The 19629-nt window shown below is 44.0% G+C and overlaps 1 protein-coding gene across 1 annotated transcript in view; it reads left to right on the top strand.

Annotated features, from left to right (window-relative positions):
- Positions 1–19188, top strand: part of MTHFD2L (methylenetetrahydrofolate dehydrogenase (NADP+ dependent) 2 like) — a 277906-nt gene extending 258718 nt beyond the window's left edge. Inside the window, exon 9 of the mRNA XM_088448876.1 lies at positions 17837–19188. Coding sequence (XP_088305002.1) covers positions 17837–17949 — 113 coding nt within the window. The 3' untranslated portion in view covers positions 17950–19188. The remainder of the gene's footprint in view (positions 1–17836) is intronic.
- The last annotated feature ends 441 nt before the right edge of the window (positions 19189–19629 follow it).

Consider the following 19629-nt stretch of genomic DNA (forward strand, 5'->3'; position numbering starts at 1 on the left):
AGCAAAGAAGTGATTGAGGACAGATATGGAAACACCAGAGAGATTAAAACATTTATTAACTGCAACACGACTGGAGTTATATATTGCATAGAATGTGTGTGCGGACAAAAATATGTGGGGATGACATCCAGAAAACTAAAATTAAGAATATTAGAACACGTCGGCAACATCAGAAATGTAGAAACAGACAAGGCTAAAATGAGACAGATTACAACATTAGCCAGACACGTCTTCTTGAAAAATCATGGACAATCTAAGGTCATCAGTGTGTACTGTCTTCAGAAGATCAGTCTGGGCATCCGTGGGGGCGATATGACAGAATCACTACTACGAAAAGAAAGTGAGTGGTATTTTTCACTACAAACACTCACACCAGACGGCTTAAATGAGAATATCAACTATGGCACATTTCTCTAACTATTAAACCCGTACTACAATCTAGGTGGGATGTCCTAGTAGAACTAGGAATAGGGATTTTTTTCTTCATTTCTTTATTTATTTATTTTCTTCTTTAAGATACAGTTATCATTTTATATCCCTATTCTGTTATCCACACCAACTTTTTCCTCCTTTTTGCTGAGTTACAATAACCCCACTCGGTTATGTTACACATAGTTCAGAGAAGATATTGTCCTCATATTAATCTTAAACTACATTATGTAGTTATCATTTACCCTTCTCCTATAAACATTTTTATCAGATACGGTTTTTTACAATGATCAGCCACAGTTTCCACCTTGCCCAACAATCTTTCCTTGCACAAATGGACGTGAGTGCAATTATGGATCATATATAAATCTCACGAGACGGTTTTTGATTTTCCCCTCTCTCCACTCCTGCCTCCCATTGACATTGTGCCAAAAATGGATCACACTGGTTGACACCAGTGGTTTGATAATTGTTCCATATACAGGTGTATGTGTACCTGCATGTATAGACAATGTTGTGTACAGTATATGTATGTATACATGTATATGTGTATAGGAATGTCCTTTCAGTAGTGGTTTATTACACACATCACAGGTCACCATAGGAATAATTGGAAAGATCATCCCAATAACGTGCAAACCGCCAGGATGTTCTGATAACCAATTCAAGTTCTCCTTAAATGGAGGTGTTTCTCCATATTCCCTACTCATAATGAAATTAGGGTCATTATTAATCTTCGGTTATTAATTCAGATTTTGTAACGCTAATACATCCTTTGAGAAATAGTGTGCACAAGCATGTATGCACACAACATGAATATGTGCGCCTGCATGAATATGTGAGTGTATGTATGCATGTGGGTATATCATGGCGCATACATACATACTGATATAAGATTGCAGGCTATTCATACTGGAAAGGAAGCATATGGGTATAGGACAGTATATCCTTTTACCAAATCATCAGGAAAGTTGGACATGCTCTTTAATCAACTGGGGTGCAGTGTCATTGAAAGAGGCATACCATAGTGCTGACAGATAATGTGAATTAATCGGGACGGAGCTCTGTGCGCATGATCTAGAAAGATAACAAGAACCTGGGGTGAGTTCTGATGTATGTTTACTATAACTAGCTCCTCCCACCAGTGTCTAGTTCTATTAATAGAGAGATCAAATGACTCTCTATTCCACAGTAGATGACGCAAAGCTCCACCCACACATGACAGGTAGAGGGGATTCCTCGCAGCTGAGGCTTGCCTGTCATGATGGTGGATTACTCACTTCCACATAAAACGAGCAGCAGGGACAAGGATACACACAGACCTGTGAAAAAGCCTGTAGGGGGAAACGCATGTCGGTCTCATGAGCGGGACACTCTGGAATGTGCGCACCAGGGCCCACTCATTTTTTAGCAGATTCCAAGACTTCTGACATCGCAATGTACTAAGGTATTGATACACTGTCTCTATCCTCTCTGGTATAAATCATTTCAGATAGTAAGGGTTATCCTTACCAAGGGAATCATTCCCCCATATCTGATTATAAGGGGTAAATTTACTAAGAATTGAGATAGGTTGAGATGACCATCTCGGGTGAGTTATTCATTTTTTTCCTGCTTGCAAATTTGCTAAAGGTAAAGTCAGGTGAGTTAGAGAGAGATTTCTCTCATCTCACTCGTAAAACTCGGGTGAGATAGCAATCTGGAATCAAATCACCATCGGGCCAAATCGGAAATACTTTTCACCTAAAACATACATCTCTCAAATTTACCAAGAATCGGGATGACAAGCTCGGGAGAGATAGGAGCAAACTCTCTGTCAAAATCACTTTTCAAACTCTCAACCCCCTGAGCTGTGAGATGGTCACAAACATACAAAAATCATTGTGATTTGTGTATGTTTATTTCTGTAAATGGTTAAAATAGGATTCATTTTAGGGAAAAAATTATGTGAGGTCCCCCCCCCAAAAGGCTAACCAGCCCCGGGCTTGGCAGCCAGTCTTGATTCTTAAGATTACAGGGAAAAAAATGTGTAGGGTTCCACTGTAAAAAAAGAACCAGCACCAGGCAGCAGGGACAGAGCTGGTTTTAAATATAGGGATAAAAAAATTGGCGTGAGGTTACCCCTATATTTAAAACCAGCCCTGGACCTTGTCTGGTGGGGGACTGATGCCACGGCCAGGGGAGCCCTTTCACCGGCTCCCCCAGCCGCAGCATCAGTCCTGACCACTAGTAAGCTCAGGCCAGGAATGCCTGGGGAGTTGAGTACCCCTCCAATAAATGGGTACCCCTCTCCAGGGCACCCCTGGCCTAGGCTGATAGCCCGGGGCTATCCCCAGTATCCTAGGGCGGTGGGTGCCGGGTTGATAGTGTATGTGTAATGTAAAAGAAATGGTTAAATATTGTCTTTAGTTGTGGAACAACACATCCTAGCAAGCCTCGCCTGCATACTGGTATTTGGAGAACCACAAATACCAGCATGCAGGGCATTAAGGGCCCGCTGGCACTTGTAGTTCCACAACCAAAGCAATACGTAAAAAACACAACATACACTGTGACAGTATAATTTAATTATAACATACATTCACACTAACACTCACTATCACACATACTCACCTAGTATCCGAAGTAATCCATAGGGGTACCTATAAAAAAAATCCATACTCACCTCTCCTATGCATAGTTCACGTCGTCTTCTCCAAGTAGGCATCTAAAGGGTTAAAACAAAAAAAATGGGTGTTCCCGAATCCAAACGGACTGAGCAAAGCTATGTGTTTCCACATAGCTTTACTCCCCGCGAATGACCGGGGCCCACGTGGGCCCCCGTCATTGAAGGAGCTGCCAGCCAATCAGCGGGCATCTCCATCGGAGAAGCTCGCTAATTGGCTGTGTGTGGTCAGCGTGTCTCCCCATAGACTTCTATGGGGAGAATTCTCCATTGAAGTCTATGCTGGGAACCGCGACATTGTATCTACTGCTGTAACCACAAGGGTAACCTCAATTAACCCCTATTTGGAGAAGAGGACGTGAACTACGCATAGGAGAGGTGAGTATGGATTTTTTTTATAGGTACCCGTATGGATTACTTCGGATACTAGGTGAGTATGTGTGATAGTGAGTGTAAGTGTGAATGTATGTTATAAAAAAATTATACTGTCACGGTGTATGTTGTGTTTTTTACGTATTGCTTTGATTGTGGAACTGCAAGTGCCAGCGGGCCCATAATGCCCTGCATGCTGGTATTTATGGTTCTCCAAATACCAGCATGCGGGGGAGGCTTGCTGGGTCATGTTGTTCCACAACTAAAGACAATATTTAACCATTTCTTTTAAATCACACATACACTATCAACCCGGCACCCACCGCCCTAGGGTGCCGGGGATAGCCCTCAGCTATCAGCCTAGGCCAGAGGAGCCCTGGAGAGGGGTACTCCTTTATTGGAGGGGTACTCAACTCCCCAGGGATCCCTGGCCTGGGCTGACTAACGGACAGGGCTGATGCTGTGGCTGGGGGCCCGGTGAAAGCGCACCCCTGGCTGTGGCATCAGTCCCCCGTTATAAGGGTCCAGGGCTGGTTTTAAATATACGGGGTACCTCACATCAATTTTTTTCTCCATATATTTAAAACCAGCTCTGTCCCTGCTGCCTGGTGCTGGTTCTTAAATTACAGTGGAACCCTACACATTTTGTTCCCTGTAATGTTAAGAACCAGGACTAGCTGGCATGTCTGTTTTGGGGGGGGAACTCACATAATTTTTTTTTTAAAACATTTATCTATTTTTTACAAGTCTTAACACACAAACAGCTAACACATATCTCACTGATTTGTGCTGGCTGCTAGCTCGGGAGAGATTTGCAGAGAGAAAACACTGCAATCTCGGGTGAGTAATCTCCTGCAAAACAAGTTACTCGGGAGAGATATCTCATTCTGCTTCACCATCGACAAACTCGTTTAGCCTCAAATCGCCTGTTGGTAAATTTGGAATAAAAAAAGGGACTAAATCACCTGAGTTTTGGCGAGTACCAGCAAGATTAATCACTTTGAAAATCGGGACCATTTCAAATCTTAAGAAATTTACCCCTAAGTCTTATACCTTTGTGCCTCTTAATAGGGCATCTAGCTCTGACTGCTGAGTATTCCTTCAAATTGCACATACTCATGCAGCTCTGCTGGATTTGAATAGAACAGAGACTTTCTTTTTCTATCTTATTCTCCATACTGTTACTGAATGATAATATTGCTCATATAGACTTAACATACATTGATACCAGATGGAATACATTTAAGGAAGTGCATGGGGAAAGCTGCTTGTAACCTATTCAATTATAGAAACTACTTATATACAAGCAGCATATATATGTTGAAAAATTATAAGGTAAAAAAATATATTTCACCCATAATCAAGTCCACTAACCAATTATGGTCTTTTTTGAAGTTTTTATATAAAAAAATGATATCATATTTATTATTGACATAATGGAGTAAAACACACCTTTTGTGTAATTTACAATTATCTCTCCTATCCCTTCACCTCTTTACTTTCTGTAATCTCATCAGTTCCATCTGTGGGAGCTGACAGTAGATGCAGGGGAATCTTTGAACGCATGTATTGAGGTGGGTGACTCTCATTGATCATCTCTGCCAGCAGTCAAATGATCAAAAGTAGATCACTACTTCAGCGAGATACAGGCGCTTTTCAACAAACTGATCTTGTATAAAAAACAGATACCTGTGTGAAGTGTGTCATGTTTTCTCAGTGAGAAGCCATCATTTTTTACCCACAGAGGAATTAAATATTATGAATCTGTGTAGAACATGAAATACATTTGACAAATCCTGATATTCAACTACAGAACATTGCCGCCGTGCAACTGTTTACTTATATATATATATATATATATAAATCGTTATTGAATGTCTTAAGATATTGTTGCTGTTTAATTACACGCTATCTGTAGAGGGCTTGTCACGGCCAGGGTTTCTCGGCATGGTGGTCGGCGGGTATTATCTGTGAGGTCACTATGGCGGGGGGTGTCTGGCAGTGGCGTTGGTGTTTGGTGAGGGGCTTTGGCTGCGTGTGGTTCTGTGTGGGCACATTGTCATTCAGGGCTGATAAGGCCTGGTGGTGTTTCCGTTCCATTTGGCATGGGCGCCGCCATCTTGCCTTCTGACCATGTGATTCAACTGCTCAATCCTGGTGAGTAAAGTGTTCCCTCCAGCCAGTCATAGTGCGGCACGGGGTATTTAGGAAGGTCCAGAGCCTTCCTTCATTGCCAGTGCAACGTGTATCTCAGCCTAGCTGAGAGGGAGTTCTCTGTGCTCACCTCTTGTTACCTGTGTAAACGCTACCTGCCAGCCTGCTTGTCAACTCCTAGAACCTGCTGGACTACCCTGCATCCTCCACTACCTTTTCCCCTGCCTGAGTGCCTGAGCCTGCTGACACCCTGCCTCCATTTCACTCCCAGCTGGACTCATTACCTCTGCTTGTATTTATTTCAGCTCACTAACCTGCATACCGGCCTGTTCTTATATGCCACTTTCTGGACATTCTCCCATTATCCTCACTACAGTAATCAAGTGCACTTTAGTGCTAAACCTGGACTTTTTGCTTTTGCCAATCACATGTCTTCTAAGCCACTCATTAAAAATTCTACCTTTTTATTTAAATCTGCTTCTGTGTTTGCTCCTGTCACCACCCCGGGCCTACAACTAAACCAGAACATTACAGTTTGCACTGGCCCCATGGATCCGGCGACGGATCAGGAGTCTGGAGTGGATTTATTCCGGTGCATTTCTGGTCGTCTAGAAAACCTGGAAACTATGCAGCATCAAATGGCTCAATTTCTGCAAGAGATGTCTAAGCGACAGGATAATTTGCAAACTTCCTTATCCACCCCTGAAGTGCCAGCAACTACATCCGCTTCAGCGTCTGGGAATACAGGAGGCAGGTCATCTCCCCGCTTACATCTCCCTATGCCAAGCAAATTCGATGGCAATCCTAAACTCTGTCGTGGATTCCTAAATCAGTGTGATATACACTTCACTCTACAGCCTGATAATTTTTTAACTGCAAGAACCAAAGTGGCTTACATAGTCTCTCTGCTATCCAGCCTGGCCTTGGATTGGGCTTCACCACTCTGGGAGCGTTCAGATCCGCTGCTGGATAACTACGCAAGCTTTGTGTAATCATTTAGGAGGATTTTTGATGAACCTGGGCGTACTGTATCAGCATCGTCTAGCATCATGACACTGAGACAAGGAATCAGTCCCGTCAGCCAATATGCCGTGCAGTTTCAAATCTTGGCATCAGAGCTCAGATGGAATGAGGTAGCCCTCACCTCAGCTTTTTGGCATGGCCTGTCAGGTCGACTAAAGGATGACCTGTTCACCCGTGAGCTTCCTACTAACCTAAACAACATGATTTCACTTTGTAATAAAATTGACCTGCGCTTCAGTGAACGTCAGGCTGAAAAGCACAGAACTGACCGGCAAAGGTCATTTACCCCTTCCTTTCCTACCCATCCTATTCCTTCCCCTATAGATGAAAAGCCAATGCAGATGAATCATACCCACCTCTCCAAAGAAGAACGTCAGAGAAGATTACTGAAAAACCTCTGTCTGTACTGCAGAGAGTCAGGTCACCTGGTGGTCTCTTGCCCCCGTAAACTGGGAAATGGCAAATCCTAACTGACCCTGGGGACATCAAGTTAGTCCTCTAACTAATGGAACAGTCACCAATGAGACTCAACCAGTACTAGTCCAAATTGGGGCACTTCATTCTGAGTCTTTAATGTTCTTAGTGATACCAGAGGCTTCTCAAGAAATCATCCTAGGTCTACCCTGGTTACGCCAGCATAATCCCAGGATAGACTGGTTGTTCCATGCAGATTCTTTCGTGGGGTATAGACTGTCAGAAATCCTGTCTTTCCAAGATACGACCTATAAGAAAGACAGCTCCATTAATATCCTCAGCCATTCCTATGGAATACCAGATGTTCGCTGATGTGTTTTCTGAGCAACAAGCAAATGTCTTACCTCCCCACAGAGAATGGGATTGTCCAAACGATCTAATACCTGAGAAGATACCTCCTCATGGTCATACTCATTAAAAATTCTACCTTTTTATTTAAATCTGCTTCTGTGTTTGCTCCTGTCACCACCCCGGGCCCACAACTAAACCAGAACATTACGATGCTGTTCTTGCTGCAAGTGAGAGCGGCACCATACAAGATATGGTATTATTAAGACTGAGGAACTGTCACTGAATACTTATGAGACATAAATTATTCTGACATAAGGGACTGAATAGCGGCCTAAGGGCCTGATTCAGAGCCGGACGCTCTGACAGAGCGCTCGCTCTGAATCAGGGCCGTCCCTCCTCCTTTTTGGAGCGGCCTCCTGGCCACTCGCATAGCTGTGGGTGACCACCCACAGCTATAGCGAGCGGCCAAAATGATGGTCGCGATGGTCAAGACCATCGCGACCATCGGGCTTGCGATGAGACCCTTGCGGTAGGGTCTCGCTGCCGCAAGCCCTGGAGTGCTTTTGGCTCTATCAGAGCCAAAAGCACTCCCACTGACATCACTAGTGATGTCAGTGGGGCCGGCCCCAGATGGTAGGCGTTCACATGGGAACGCCTCCGTCTGGGCAGCCACGCCCCCGGTATGCCCCCTTTGGTGCGAGACCCATAAAGAAGGCTTGGCCGTCGTTATTCGGGTCTCACGCATGCGCACGACTGAAAGCAGGTTTGGATCAGCAGCAGGAAGAAGACGCCGTTACAGGACTACTAAAGACAGGTGAGGCCTCATCTACTAAAAAGGACTTTTTGCATTCGACTTTATTTATCCTACGGACCAGAAACTTTAGTAAGTGACAGGGACGCCTGCCCTTACGAATTCTACTAATTTTCATATCCTGAAGTCTGTCATCACTGTCCTCATCTATATATCTATATATACATTACGTTTGGGGACAACTGCACACACTACCTCAGCGCCCCTAATTATCTTTGCAAAGATACAGCTGTATTCCAACTCCATTTATCTATTTATTTATTAATAATTTTATCTTTATACAACCATTAAACTAGATTCAACACCACTCATGTGACATTCATTTATCTTTAATTATCTTTGCTACACTACAGGCGCAGGTCTATTTTGTTGTATGTTTACACATACTACTTCTTGATTACAGTGACTGTGAGATACAAGGGGTATCTCTCTAGTACCTTGCTGCCTAACCCTTTAGACTAGTAGCACCGAGTGAGCGCTAGGTGTATACCCGTCGTGTTCGGGTATATTTTTGATATATATAAAAATAGATTTATAATTTTATCTCACAGTGCTTAACATAAGTAACTTTAAACCTTCTATCGGATGAGGTGTTGTCATGTGTGCAAACCACTTATCATACTAACATAAAATAAAGACACTGAGACGTGGATTTGGCAGATAACTTGATGGCGATTTATTGGAGCAATAATAATTATTATTTATTTAAGGATGTATGGTGGCAAAGAAAGGACGGCCAGAAATCAGCCAGATCTGCTATGCCCACACACAAACAACAAAAGGCATAGCAGGCGTAGATCGCCCAGAGTGCATACACATAACCATGTAACTCATATCATCAACAAAAGGTAACGCTCACCCCCATCTTGACTTCCCACCCGTTTAGGTGGTGATACTGCCCCCCGTTAGGTTGGTACACCATACCAAGTACTACCCCAATAACGCCAACTCCTCAAAAAGATCCCCAATAAACAATGACAAACCCTCCTCTGTTAAATGAACTCCATCAGGTCTATACATATAACTAAATCGAAATTGAATGTTCTTATGGTAAATGAAACGGCCATAATTGGCCATCACAAATTTGGCAACTGCGAAATTAAGTTTCTTCCTAGCTTCGTCATTAGCAGGAAAACTCCTAACCCCACGCCAGACCTGTCGAGGTACAATGCAAGACCAAATTAATTTACACAAGGGCCAGGCCGATAGCACCCTCGCCAAATCGTTGACAATATCAACTCGTAATTCTACAGTGGACCTCTGCCCTAAGTCGTTGCCTCCTAAATAAGCCACCAAAATACGTGGCCTACCAAAAAGCCTTGCATACTCTAACAGTTTAGGACAAAAGGAATGCCATCTCATACCTCTGGAACCTATCCAACGGACCCTAGCTGAATATTCAAAAATTGGAGCTTGATCTGAACTCAAACCTAGCAGCCCAGAAAATATATGAGTGGCCTATAACCCAAATGTCCTGCGTGTCAAAGAGCAATCCTAAAGGTGGAGGAAAGCAGTAAATAAAAAATTAGTAATTGTCATAAAACAATAAAATTTTATGGTGTATTAGTGGGATCTGATAGAACATAAGTGAGTATCTGCCAAAAAGAAAAATTTTCTATTGGTTGCCGACTTTACTATTTGAATTGGCTGAGACATACAGAAGACAAAAAGGGGAAGAATGGGTGGGGGGGAATTGGGAAAAAACAGGTGAACTCGGCAAGAGGTAAAATAAAAACCTGCTGAGGGATGGACTATGGCCTAATTAAAATGATTGAGAATAGCCGAATTGAATCCGTCAGTTCAGGTAAAAATTGTAAAATCCCTCAAGACTCCCATTGCCAGCAATGGCGAGTAGCTAATCCCGAGTAGGACGGACAGGGGTAACAGACAAGACAGGACAGTACATGAGACAAGACAAAAACCAGGCAAGCATAAAATATAAACGTAACCAGAACAGACTGTGAAATTACTTTAAACAAAGGGCCTTCACGCCTAGGTCGAATGTAACCTTTATAACTATCCGATTTCCAACGTCCTAGGGCCTTAATTTCTGATGCCGAAAAACCCGCAGCTGCCGCCGAAGTTGCGGCTCCGATCAGAAACGAGTGTGTACCAAAATCTTGAGGCGGGAGGCCTAAAACTGATACACACCTCTTCAAAAACCAACCAAACTGGTATTTGGTAAGCGGAGTCCTGTCCATATGCATGAGTCATGAACCAGGAACATCCGGCCGCAATAACTCATACCACATAGCTAGTGCCACGGGGCAGATCTGTTCGTCCCTAGATGGACCCAACGAGATCCACCTACCCCTACCAGTCTGGTCGGTCTTCGACCGCCGAATCCTACAGAGAACAGACCTCTCACTGACCAGGATATCCGAGAGGAGCATGGCGGCATCAACCCATTTGGATGATGCCACCAGCTCCGATACCCTCAAGGTGCCGTGAAAAGCCTCCGAAAACACCACTTGAATCAGGACCACCTCATACGCAGTAAGAGCCACTCCGAGAACTGCCCCTAATACTGCCGGAAGCAGATGAGCATCCACAGGTCTCCTACGGTCAGCTACTGGCCGGGAGACACGTGCCCAACCCTTTAAAGCCTTCACAATCAGAAAACTTTTAGTAAAGTCAGGTTGGCCCTTCAATTTACAATAAAATGCAATGCCCCCCAACGAGCGCGCAACAGAAGCCCTGGATCTGCCAGCCAAACGGAGACTCCAAATAAAAGAAAGCATCGAACGATGCTGACTCTTACCTGCCTGTTTGCTGCTACGGGAATAATCTTCCCATTCATTCCATGCCTGCCGATATGCTCGCAACGTGGAGGGGGCTAAAGACTGTTCTGCTAAGCCCTCCATGCCGGCTCGATCACCTGCCAAACATAAGAGGGGCAAAGCACAACATCAGCACCAGGGGCCACAGATCGGGACCTAGCCCACTGGAAACGTTATAATGCATCGTCTATCTCATTCTCCACCCCAGGAACGTGTCTTGCCTTAAACATGATGTTACAGCGCAAACATGTGAGCACAGCTGCGCTAGCAAGCACAAAACCAGCAGGGAAGCCGCATGTTGCTGATTGTATCGCATGGACCACGCCCAGGTTGTCACACCTGATAATGATGCTGCGATTGCGTAACCATTCCCCCCAGATTTCCAAGGAAACCATTATGGGAAAGAGTTTGAGAAGGAGTAAGTCCTTAGTCAAACCCTTTCCCACCCATTCTTCCAGCCAACGGCCAACGCACCAGGAGCCATCAAGGTAGGTGAACAGCTGCAGCTGCAAATTGTCAGCGGCTGGAGACATCCACAACCGAACGCCATTAAAATCCCGAAGAAACGAGACCCAGACAGAGAGGTCCTGCTTAATCTCTGAGGATAAACGTAGCAAATGTCTCGGTTAGTGACACCAGCCGTGGCCCTTTCCAATTTACGTGAAAAAGCTCTGCCCATTGGAATTACTTTACAGGCCCAGGAGGGATTGCGCCTGCCGCAGGGTAATTCTACTGGAAGCCGTGCATTCCGCTATGGCATTACGCAACTTGACAGGCTTATCGAGAGGAATGCGACAAGAACCCGCCGAGGTACAGATCTCGATACCCAGGAATGACAAGGGGAAGGGCCCTCCGTTTTGTCCGCAGCAACGGGAACTCCAAATGAAAAAACAGCGCTCGTAAAGAAAACAAAAGATAACTGCATCTGCCTGAACCGGAAGGGCCGACACACAGAAAGTCATCGAGATAGTGGGCTATTCCATGACTACCGCAAAAATTAAATAAATAAATTCCGCGCACCAGTGTAGGAAGGTGCTAAAATGCTCGAAAACGCACAGGACACAGAACACCCCATAGGCAAGCATTTGTCTATGCAATATCCGTTGTCCAAGCTAAAAACCCATAAACTGGAATGACTCTGGGTGCAAAGGAAGTAGACGAAAAGCTGACTCAACATCTATCTTAGCCATCAGTGCGCCCGGACCATAACACCTAATGACGTCCAAAGCATCGTCAAAAGACTGGTACACCACCGAGGAAACCTCAACTGGTATGGCATAATTTACTGACGAGCCTGGCGGATAAGACAGATGTTGCATGAGCCTGTATTTTCCTGGAATTTTCTTGGGAACCACTCCCACCGGGGAATTCACAAGATCCCTAATGGGGGTTCTGCAAAAGGCCCTGCAATGCGCCTGACGCTAACCTTGCCAGCCACTTTTTCCCTAAGAATGTGAGGCAATTCAAAGGCAGACTTCAAATTTCTAGGCGAATATGTGTCGACATCCCTGCAAATAGGTAAACGAAAACCAAAACTGAAGCCTTTTAACAAAAATTCTGCGTCCTGCAGAACCGGGTACCAACTCAACCATTTTGCTATCGCTGTGACACGGACAGGGGATGGAACTTTACTTAGCACTTGGCAACTGGGTGATTGCCACCACATCGCAAGCAGAGGTGACGAAAACGACATTTTCGTCCCTGCGTACAGGTGGAATTATTAAAGGCGAAGCATTTTCCCCAGACGCCTGCTGTTAGCCCTGATGAACTGAACTAGCTGCTTTGCTCGCGTTGTACCCCTCATAGGCAGGACGCGAAGGCTGCGTGACCTCCAGCAATGTATATTTGTCGAAGTAGGAGCATAGCTGAGAATGGAGCTTCCCAGTGATAGCTGGTTGGGGCAGTGATTGCAATAATAAGCTGTGCACCCTGTAGAAATTCACTGTAGCACATGTATTCTGTCTATTTTGTAAGTTAAATGCTCAGAATACAGTATATAATACAATCTCCTCTATTGACTGATAATATGATTCAAAGGAGATAAAAGCTAGATCTAAGGTGCTATACATAAATAAAGCAGTGTCAAAGCCATTACCCCTTACTGTCAGATAACGCATCACTAAAGCATTCTATTCCCCCAATGATACCTCAATGCCCAGCATAATACTGACACTGTTTGCTGCAACTGTTTTCTACCATTAAGAGGGCATAATCAGCACTTAGACCATCTATAAAATACATCATACGAATGTACTGAATGATATAATTCTGGCATATACAGGACCAGCAAACACAGTAAGCAATTATATGTAGAAGTAGAGCCATCCTGTCTGAGCTGAATCTTTTTATTTCATGTGCAGGCTCCTTTACAGATCATATGAGCAAGTTGGGGAATCTGGGAGAGGGCAGAAAAAGAAACCATGCTCTGTCCTGGACATAGATGCACAGATTGGTCCCCTTATGTACTGGATGGTGTATTATCCAGTATTAATAATTGATCCAATAGGTGATCCATATCAGTGCACCCCGTACAGTGCATGTTTTCCAGATCTAGTTGGTGCACAACAATATTCATTACTGGCTTTTTAACTTTTTCTACTGGCTGACACATTTAAAAGATCAACAGGGACTGTAGTGCTAGTTATTTCATTTGTGACACTGAGGGGATCCTAAAAAACATGCAACTTTAGTATTATATGCTATTTCTATTGTAGTCATCATGGTGTGGGCTGAGGGGGGGTTCAGGCAAGGGACTCATAAACCCCTCCTGCATTTGCCTATGGTGCTGGCCACTGCAGCCACAAAGATGATATTGACCAGGGGCATTAAGGACTGAAGGGAAGTACCCCTCCCCCGCACTGGCACACCTTCCACAAAGCTGCAGCAGCCTGAGGGGGGATAGAACTATCAATAGGGGAACCACACCTGCAGCTCCTAATAACATGGGGGCACTGTGGAGCCAGGGACCAGGGTCTGGGGAGGCTCATTACTAGGCAGGACATAGCTACACCCACCCCCAGCAGAACAAGAAATCAGAAAAGACAGTGATTGAGGACAGAAAGGAAAAGTAAAAGCAATGATATGAAGTAAATGAAAAGAATGACTAAATACAATAAGGAAAAGGAGGAGAGAAGAAGAGAAGAAGGAGAAGCACTAAGAGAGTTTTATTAAGGAAAATGACAACTGACAAAATGCACTTCCCTGTCCTGGAGGAATCTGGAACAAAGAGGCTTTGGCCCACACTTTTATCCCACTATATAATGTTCCTGTTACAAACCCGCCCCTGCTTGCCATAGGCTAACTCCTACAAGTAATTTGCATACATGCCTGCCCCCATCCTAGAGGTTTAAAACACCTCTTTTCTTATGCAATCTTTCGGTTTCTCATATCAGAATAGTACTGTCACCGTAAACATGGCAAAGAATGTAGAGAAAAAGTGATTTTCTCTGTGGTGACTGCTTTAATACATGTTGTAGATAGATACAAGTTTTAAATGACCCTAGAACTAACGCATTTGCCACTTATCACCATATAATACATCTCACTATGCTAATAATCTGCAGCGGGCCTCCTCGCTCATGTCTGCTAGGCCGTGTCCCTGGTGTGTGACATTTTGTCCTCTCCCGGCACTAAATTGACGCTGCACACGAGTGCAGCATCTATTCACCATAGTGTCCCCCAGACCTCCCCCCCCCCAAACAGGGACCGTGCCTGAAAATCAGGACTGTTCTGATAAAATCGGGATGGTTTAGGGGTATGCCTAAGGTCTCCACCTAATGACAAGGTCTCAGTCTATCAGCAAAAACTAGAGTTATAACCGATCCGTGCTATCACCACTCCAGATGTATTGGCTGTTTCTTCCATTCAATTAGTGCTGCAGTTGCTGCCCACTCTGTTCTAAGTGGCTACCTCCAGGTGGTACAAACACCAGTGTTTTCACATTCTCTGCTGATGGCTCCCAGGCCTCTCTCCTCTGGGAAACTTAGAGCTTGGTGACAAACTGAAATATACTGTACTGAAATCAATAGCTTCCTATTTTTTTTTAAATTGAGTAATTTTTATAAAGTTTTTGAATACACACCCACCAAAGAAATAATAATAATAAATGCGGCAAACATAAAAAGAAATGTGGCATACATAGTTAAGGCAGAGCACAATTTAAAGACAGAATATCTAGAACAGGATATACATACAACCCCAAATCATACCAAGTACCCGAAGGCGCCATTTGGGTCCTAGGAGCCAGAGGTCAATGAGGAATATAAGAGAAGAAAACACGGGAAATCTTATACAATCACCCCGCCAGTGTAGAAACTAAGTAAACTAACCACATACATCAGTAAAAATTTTCCAAAAATAGGAAAAGCTAACCACATCTGCCAAAATAACAAAACAAAACAAATACATCCAAAGCAAACCTCCCCCATAACCCCCCACTCTGTATAACCTAACCCCAATTCAGGTATACCTGGATCCCACGATGCCCCCCCCTAACTACGATAAACTACCACTAACAACCCCCCCCCTTGTCCCCAATATAAAGGATAAATAAAGGATAAATACCATATAAATGACTGGGGTAAAGAAATTAATGGCCATATACGAGACGAAGCAGGCAGCAGGTTTCTCCTGTAAAATACTTTTTTGTATTCCTGAGGAATAGTAATGTATGCTAATAATTAAATAGAGTAGGCTGGAAATGGTATGCAGCCAGGAAGCCGACGGTCGAAATGCCGACCGCCGGCTTCCCGACTATGCAATCCCAACAGGGGACAAATGATAGGCGTCGAAATCCGGACACCTCTCATTATCCCTATGCCAGGAGATCGACGCCTGGCATACCGAACGAAGGTAAGGTGGTCGCGGACAGCCGCGGGGGGGAGGGTTAGGTTAGGGGCTACGTGGGGGACTTAGAGTTAGGCACCCCCCTGGGAGGGTTATGGTTAGGCTAGGGGAAGGGGGAGGGGTTACGGTTAGGCACTCCCAGGGGGAGGTTAGGGTTAGGGACCCCCCCGAAAGGTTAGGTTTAGGCTGTGGGGACAGGGTGTTAGGTTTAGGCACTTAGGTGGGGTTAGGGTTAGGCACTAGGGGGGGAGGTTAGGGTTAGGCACCCCTAAGGAAGTGTTAGGGTTAGGAGGGGGAGAGGGTTAGGTTAGTTAGTGTACTTACCAATCGGGATTTTCAGTGGTGCTGGTCTTCCAGCGTCGGGATTTGAACCGTCATTCATACCGATCCTCTGGAAACAGACATAATGTAAATGACTGGGGTGACTAAACAAAAAAAGTGACCGTAACCAGATATGGTAGGGTGATCCCATAAAATAATATGGTACATAAAAATATTTACATATAGAGCTAAATACAGACAAAATGTGAATGACTAGGCAACCAAATAATAGGCCTCGAACTAAGTAAGGTAAGTTATACCCTTAAAATAATAACTCGTATACATACAATTATATTAAGGAGCTCGAAATTAATCATAATAAAATACACAAAAATAAAGTATCTAGATAGAGCAGGAGTCACGTGTAAAATAGTAAGTTGTACACAGATATTTAAATAATAAAGAAGTGACAATCAAATACGGTATAATGATCACATACAATAGTAAGTTCTATAAAGTATGTAGCTAAAGAGAGACATATAGACATAATGTAAATGACTGGGTAATTAAAGAAGAGCTTTTGAACAAAATAGGGCAGGTCATATCCTTAAAATAACAACTTATATACATCAAATGGTAAGGCAAAATAATAGCCTACTGCATATCAATCCGGCCATGCCTCGGCCTCCTGCGAGACTGTAACATAAGGAGCAGTCCCATCCCAAGTTCTGGAACCATGGCTAAATGTAGTGCTTTTAGTGTAAGGGTCAGTATGGGGGATACCTCTCTTACATTGCTTGTCTGCAACACCAGAGATCCTATCCTATCCTTTATTGGTGAATATTCCATACACTGTACATTTATAACTTTTAATAAAATGGGATATATCTCTAATCCTTATCTGTTCTGTTGTAGCCTAAAGCTGCCCCCTTACATTATGAATGCACAGTATTGTGTGTGGGTTGTCTCACATAAGTGGTCCCATTGTATGGCTGCTCTTAGCCTGGTCCCATTCACTATCGACCCCCCCCACCCTTCCATTATAGTGAGGTAAATTTGGGGAATGGGGATTTAGGGGGGAGCACTTGTCATCCTGTGTGTATGTGTCCCTTAAGCTGGGTACACACTGTGTCAACACAGTCGATTCGCCGGCACAGCGGCCAGTATGGCCCCCGACTGATTTTATAATATCCAAATGGCAGTTGGCAGAAAAAAGGTTCCCCACCCCTGTTCTAGAAGGTGCTAGATAAATGTTAATGAGCAACATCTCCATTTCTAAAAACCCGCACTTTAGTAAATACACTCCCTAGATTTGAGAGGAACATGTGCAAACAAAAATCTAAACTGCAGTGTAAAAATAAAGGTGTCCAACATCTGTGGGTACATACAAAAGCACACAGCATTTGCCCTATATATAATATAATATATATTTGCGTCCCTAATATCGCAACATGTTTTTTTTTTTTTGCTTCATACTCACGAATCAGAATCGGCCCAATAATGAATTAAAAATCAAACATGCTGTATTACAGAGTGATGGTAATTCTGTATACAGTAGCTGAGATCTTCAAACCATGCTGTTACCAACGCTAGAGTATATCCAATGTAAATACTACTTCAAGTATAAATTAGTGTTGCAACATGGAAGTGGAAATCTATTTTTTTCTTCAAATTTGTTATTTCTTCTTTAACATGGGGTCTTCTAACATTAGTCTTTCTGTTGTCTTTTAGAAGTCAAAGAAAAAGCAGGTTTTATCACACCCGTTCCAGGGGGAGTGGGACCAATGACAGTGGCAATGCTTCTGAAGAACACCCTGATGGCTGCCAAGAAACTTGTTCACTAAGATATTGTATCATATTTAGTCACAAAAAATGTTAAGGTGAAAGTGCCATATGCTGAGAACATGAAAAATAATTGTAAGTATATACTGTAGTAATAAATAACGATTCCTTTTCTGTAAAGACTATTCAAATAAGGACATGAAGTATATTTAAATGCTTATATGCTGCAGATGTGCATAAAACAGAACTGTGATGACGTAAAAACCCGAAAAACTGACACTAGAATAGTGTTGATTCAAAACCAGTTTATATATAAAGCACACTTGAAGCACAACACCAAGTACCTTGCTTATGCAATGATCTGCCTCTGATGGTCATCTCTGATCTAAAAAAAACGCATGTCTCCTCATCTACAGACTAAAAATGTACCTCAATGTGCAGAGAGTCTATGGGGTCTATTCATTATCACTTAATTTCTACAAAAGCTGCTTATGTAGAAATGAAGTTTTCGGACCATTCATCAGAAAAGTAAAACAGGCGATATCACAAATACAGTACCTCCTGCATTCCTTTCTCTCACAATGTGGCCCGCTGTCCAATTCACTAATATGGGGACAGAAATTCATCAAGCTCCGAAAATACAATATTTTCGGAGCTTGACTGCGGGAGCATTTGCCATCTTCAGACGGTTTTTCCCCCCTCCCACGGCGATCATCCAGATCCTTCCCTATTGGAAAGAGTCCCAGGTTGCGAAGAGGGATCTGACGCACCTTTCCAGGTCCTTCTGCCGGATGCCAGGGCTTTGTTCGTCTGCGTTAATTACTGAACCCAGTTAATTAACATAATGAATAGACCTTTATAGGTGAACTGTGCACAAGTGTAAATTTCACATCAACGTTAAACATCCCTTACATAAACATTACCGTTTTTACAAAATTTTGTTGGCTTTAACTTTATTTATGGTGTAAATAAATCATTAGAGGTAGAGGGTATTAACTGTAATAACAGTTACTTTTGTGTGTGTGTGTGACTTTTTACTACCGTATATACTCGAGTATAAGCCGAGTTTTCCAGCACATTTTTTGTGCTGAAAAAGCCCCCCCTGGCTTATACTCGAGTGATGCTCCAGGACCAGGGACGATTCTCCCGTTATGCAGCTGAGTAGGGCTCCAAATATTGGAGGGCACCTCACTCAGCTGCGTACCATGCGGGCTGCGGTGCAGACTGTGTCTCTGTGACACAGCTGCACCGCGTGTGTAGCGCTGACCGGACGGAGTTCGGTCAGCACTACACAGTGCCAAACACACAGCCGCCGGCGCCGGCAGCTGTGTGTTTGTTGTAATTAGCAGCCGATGAGAGTCTGTCAGACTCTCATCGGCTGCTGCTGCTCCCACTGTGGGAGCCATCTTCCGGCTCCCGCAGTGGGTAATGGGAGAGATGTCATGTTGTCATGACGTCTCTCCCATAATGCAAAGCGGCCGGAGGAGCCGGTAGCAGCGTCGGGACCAGGAGCGGGGTTTCACGTAAGTGTTTTTTTTTTTTGTATTACCGGTAAGTCTCTCTCTACTGGGGGAGGGGCTACTACTGGGGTCACTACCAGGGGGGGTAATTACTACTGGGGGCAATACCAGGGGGGGATTACTACTGGGGGCACTACCAGGGGGGGATATTACTACTGGGGGCACCTGCAGGGGGGGATTACTACTGGGGGCACTACCAGGGAGGGATTGCTACTGGGGGCA

This window comes from Taudactylus pleione, unplaced genomic scaffold (assembly GCF_031769625.1).
Source record: "Taudactylus pleione unplaced genomic scaffold, aTauple2 ptg000471l, whole genome shotgun sequence".
Lineage (NCBI taxonomy): Eukaryota > Metazoa > Chordata > Amphibia > Anura > Myobatrachidae > Taudactylus > Taudactylus pleione.